The sequence below is a fragment of the Poecilia latipinna genome, unplaced genomic scaffold, assembly GCF_001443285.1.
Source record: "Poecilia latipinna isolate Pla-1442-1.1 unplaced genomic scaffold, P_latipinna-1.0 Scaffold1497, whole genome shotgun sequence".
In the NCBI taxonomy this organism is placed as follows: Eukaryota; Metazoa; Chordata; class Actinopteri; order Cyprinodontiformes; family Poeciliidae; genus Poecilia; species Poecilia latipinna.
The window spans coordinates 130360-135645 of NW_015114113.1; the positions used below are offsets into that span (position 1 = coordinate 130360).

The 5286-nt window shown below is 39.3% G+C and overlaps 1 protein-coding gene across 1 annotated transcript in view; it reads right to left on the reverse strand.

Moving 5' to 3' along the window:
* Positions 1-597: 597 nt before the first annotated feature.
* Positions 598-5286, reverse strand: part of LOC106963116 (E3 ubiquitin-protein ligase TRIM11-like) — an 11000-nt gene continuing 6311 nt past the window's right edge. Inside the window, exons 5-8 of the mRNA XM_015057852.1 lie at positions 5253-5281; positions 4135-4308; positions 3442-3488; positions 598-3294 (exon numbers count right to left, since the gene is read on the reverse strand). Coding sequence (XP_014913338.1) covers positions 2765-3294; positions 3442-3488; positions 4135-4308; positions 5253-5281 — 780 coding nt within the window. The 3' untranslated portion in view covers positions 598-2764. The remainder of the gene's footprint in view (positions 3295-3441; positions 3489-4134; positions 4309-5252; positions 5282-5286) is intronic.

Below are 5286 nucleotides of genomic sequence, written 5' to 3' on the forward strand. Positions count from 1 at the left end.
TATGTTCTGCAGGTTAAGTGTCGCATATGTTTGACTAAACTGTCTTATTTAAATAAATCCACCTCCTCAATGCTGAGGCATTATGAGGCCAGGCATGAGAATGAAGTCCCAGAAAAACCTAGATAAACTCAGATATACAGCCATTTTACAAATTACTCAATTGCTTTTTATACATTATTTCATATACAGTGATCCCTCGCTATAACGCGGTTCACCTTTCTCTGTATCGCTGCTTCGCAGATTTTTTTGTGCAGTTTTTTTTTTTTTTCTCCACAGTGTTCTGTGTGATTGACCTATGATCAGTGTCTATGCTGTGTCAAAAAGTTTGGGAACCACTGCTCTAAAGTGATTAAAATACTTTTCGGTTTTATAACACAAATTTATTGATATAAATTTTTCTTCAGGGTGACTCTGGTTCAGGAGTGATTTTGAACCCCTAATCCTAACAACATGATTTATGGTGTGATTGTTAGTTCTGGACTAGATGCATATCAGATTCCATCTGGTGTCATGGATGTGTGTGAATACATGGATTGGATAAAACAACAAACTGGGCTTAAATAAAACAAACTATCATGAAATAAAATTATCGTCAAATTCCTTCTCAGAAACAATTTCATAGTTGTATCTACATTAGTTATCTGAATGTAGATACAACAGGTTTGTATAATTAGGGTAAATTAATAGTTCTGTTTTTTCTCACCTGACCTTGACCGCCTAATGGAGCTTCCTGTGCCTCAGAAATGAAAAATAAATCAATAAATGAATGCAAAAGAATCATTTCCTGGCTCATCATTTTTACATTCATGCTTCAGTTTGTTCAGTTGATATTTTCCCTGAACTGGGTCTAAAAACGTGACATGAGTTCTGAATAACATGAAGAGGAACACCAGAAGTAATGTATTTATTCAGTTTGTGTCTTTCTTTTACAACAGAAATGAACATGCAGCATCTAAACTCTGCAGCTCTGGAGATACCATTTATGATTTAGTTCTAGAGAACTTTAGACTCCAACAAGACCAAAGAGCTGTACACAAAAATAATGAAACAGAAGTCACATGATACAATTAACATATAATAAAATTAGAAGAATTTTTTAATTTTTTTTTTAATACATTTTTAATGAAGATACAAATGAAATAAAAATTGCAACCATTTCAAAGTCAAAATCTGGAATGAAAGAGAAGTTTTAAGAAAATAATTAAAAAAACGGGTGAAACTAATTAAACCTCTAGAGACTCACATAGAGAAAAAGCAGCACTTGGAAAGTTTTACTGGCCCAAAACTTTTGGCGCTCAGACACCGGCAGAAGACGTACGTGCTGAGAATCGCTGCGAGCTTGGATGATCAGCTCTGGGCGAAGCTCCGGGTTTTTTTCCCCCCAAAAGAGGGCACCGGTGTTCTGTCTATCAATGCTACCTCATCAGATTTTCCTAACTTAGCGCAGATAGATAGCTAACTCTGTCTATCTGAGCCGACAGAAACAGAAAATGTTCAGAAAAACTGATCAACATTTCAATGAAACCTAACTGATGACTGAAGGGGGGGCGGGGGGGGGGAAGAGAAACAACATCTTGATATTCAATGTGAGGCTTTGACTGAAAACAAACAGAAAAACAAGTGGATCTTGGAATAATCCTGGAATAATCCCAGCTTCCATTTTTAAAGGACTGGAAGAAGAAAAAATTTCCAAGGACTCAATCTGAATTGTTTCACCAAGAAATAGATTGGAGAGACTGAACTATCTGTTCAACAGTGAGGGAGTTTCTCTGACAGGAGGAAACTCTTTACTCTTTAGGCTCAACTCGTTTTAAAACTTCACCTTGCTTTATGTAACCAGGTGAGAAATGGGTACATGTCAAATGCATTTTGTAAACCGTGTTTTGCTTTTATTTCACTGACTGGTTGTAATTCTTGTTTTTGTCAGCATGTGGTGCTGTTGCTACAGAGGTCTAAAATGACCGGAAATAAATAAAAACAAAAACCCTCTTGTTTATGTGCAGTCATGCTCAAAGGTTTTGAGAATGATTCAAATGTTAATATTTACAAAGTCTACTGCTTCAGTTTGTATAATGGCAATTTGCATATACTCCAGTATGTTATAAAGAGTGATCAGCTTAACAGCAATTAATTGCAAAGTCAATATTCATCTAGAAAATTAACTTTATCCCCCAAAACACATTTCAACTTCATTGCAGCCCTGCCTTAAAAGGACCAGCTAACATCGTTTCAGTGATTGCTCCATTAACACAGGTGTGGGTGTTGATGAGGACAGGGCTGGAGATCAATCTGTCATGATTAAGTAAGAATGACACCACTGGACACTTTAAAAAGAGGCTGGTGCTTGGCATCATTGTTTCTCTTCTGTGAACCATGGTTATCTCTAAAGAAACACGTGCAGTCATCATTGCACTGCACAAAAATGGCCTAACAGGGAAGAGCAGCTAGAAAGATTCACCTCAGTCAACAATCTATCGCATCATCAAGAACTTCAAGGAGAGAGGCTCCATTGTTCCCAAAAAGGCTCCAGGGCGCCTTTCTGACTCAACTCACGACAATGAGGTGGATCTTGGAATAATCCTAGAATAATCCAAGCTTCAATCTTTGAAAGATATGAGGGGGGAAAAGTTTCCTAGGAATCACTTTAGAAGAGTTTCACAAAGGAACAGAATTAATCCATGAATCTGACTATGTGTTTTTGAGTGAAAGAGAGACATGAAGAGACTGACATATCTGTTCAACAGTGAGAGAGTTTAGAATCAACTCAGCACAGAAACATTGAAGAACCAGAACTGGTCCACCAGAACCCAAAACCAGGAAGCAGAGGTTCGGTGAATGTGGTGTTGAAGGTGTGGAGGTGGATCAGTGAGTCAGAGGAGACTCTGTAGAAAGACAGAATGCCAGCAGGATCGTCAACATACACTGCTACTCTGTTAGAGACGGAGGAGGAGAGAGGAGTTTCTATGTTACAGTGCCTGACAAAGAAACCAAACTCATCAGAGCAGATTAAACTCCAAGAATAATCATTCAATCCAAACAAACAGTCTTCACTGTTTACTTTCCTCCTGATTCTTCTGTAACTCACTGATAGCTCAACTCTTCCTCTCCACTCGACCTCCCAGTAACAGCGACCAGTCAGACCAGTTCTACACAGCAGCTGAGGATGATAATCAAATCTGTCTGGATGATCAGGATATGACTGAAGCTCCTTCACATGTGTCACCTTCCTGTTGTCTTCAGACAGTTGGAGCTCTCTGCTCACTGTGTTTGTGTCGATGGTGAGTTGACAGGAATCTGATGGGGAGAACAAACACAATCCAGCTGCAGTTATTGATCATTTATTGATCTTTGATGATGATCCTGAATGAGTGATGTGACAGTTTGAAGATGGTTGAATGTGAGCTGCTTTGTTGTCATGAATCAGATGAAAAACACACTTACACTTCCTCAGACCTGGTGTCAAGAATCGGCCTCCAGCAGGCTCCACCCTGAAAGGAGGAGGGGGGTCAGACCATCAGTCTCTTTCAGCAGCAAACATGGACATTACATGTCTCTCAGACACACATTGTCCTCCACTGAGATAGGAACAGTCCAACATTTGGATTGCAAACTGCAGTGCATGTAGGAAAAACAGTTGTTGGTGCTGCTGCAGCACAACTCATTTCTCCAAACACAGGAAAAGCTCCAACAGAGAGGAGAAAGGAAACCCTGGACATTGGGAAACTAAGGAAACATTTCTGGAAGCTCAACCTGATTTAATAATCACCATTAAAACACAATCAATCTAAACTCTGATCAACACCCGGATACCTGCTCCATCCACACAGATGAAGGAATGAAACACTAAACAACCTGCTGCTGAAAACCTGCTGTGGCCTCACTGGAATATCCAGAAATACGAACATTAAAAAGGAGAAGCTGCGTCGCATTCAACAAAGAGTTCAACAAGAATCAAACAAGTTGTAACTTTGCAAACATTCATTTATAAATGCCATGGATGCAAACTAAATATTTAATTATCAAACTAAATACTTAGCTTCAAAGTAAATGTTCTCCAGCAGACTGACTAAAGACGTTTCTCCCTCTTCCTCCTCTATCAGACCTTCTCTGCTCCTGCAGCAGGTTCCTCCATACCTGAGAGCCTCCAGTCTCCAGTCTGGATCCTTCAGTCCAGCCGACAGCAGCTTCACTCCCGAGTCTCCTGGATGATTGTAGCTCAGGTCCAACTCTTTCAGATGGGAGGGGTTGGAGGTCAGAGCTGAGGCCAGAGAAGCACAGCCTTCCTCTGAGACCAAACAGCCTGACACGCTGCAGACACACAATTCATCACAAGATGAGAACGTTGAGGTAGAACGCCAGGCGAGAGCTGGTCTTTTTCACAAGAGGAAAAAAGTCAATAAATTGTGCTTAACCTGTCAACAAGATAAAGTAGTAGTAACAGTCTAATTTCTGTGGGTAATAAAAATCAACAGTTGCCTCATGTAGAAAGGATCAGAATACAAACGCATTTCATTGTTCGCGTTTACCAGCAGCAAGATTAAAGTAATTGAAGAATTGGATGTTCAAGAAAAGGTAAAAATAAAAAATAATACGACACATTTATGACAGTAGAATAATAATGCTATCCTTTTAATTAAAAAACAGCATAATCATTTTGTAAGAAATGTGCAGCTGAGTAGGGCAATTTATAATCATGTTTGAATGTTGAAACAGCTCTAGACTATTTAAAAGAAATTTTAAAAGACTGCATGTAACAGCCAATATGCACATAATTGTTGAGTTTGTTGGGAGCCGTTCTGGTTAGAAAGTCTTAACAACTGCTTGGAGATAGGATCTGTTATAATACTCATTTGGATGCTGCAATCTGTCAAGTATCCAGAGTTAGACTAGCAATGGAAGTCTGACCGCTGCCTTTCTAAACACCTCTGTTTTTGGCTCTCTCAACCTGGAATAAATGAAAACCAGCAACGTTTATGTGTCTTGTTAGCCACTTGTTAGTGATAGGATGCTACTTATCACAGTTCCACGCTGGAATTCATAGAGTTCCTGAGATCAACCCATTCTTTCACAAATGTTTGTGAAACAGCCTGACTAGGTGCTTACTTTCATACACCTGTTACCATTGAAGTGATTGGAACACCTGATTCCTATCATTTGGATGAGGGGTCAAATACTTTTGGCAGTATAATGTATCTCTGTTAGCAGCTAGTAAACAGAAACAACTGGTTTCACCAGGATTGAGAACATTTTACCTGAGAGTCTCCAGGTTGCAGTTTGGACTCTTCA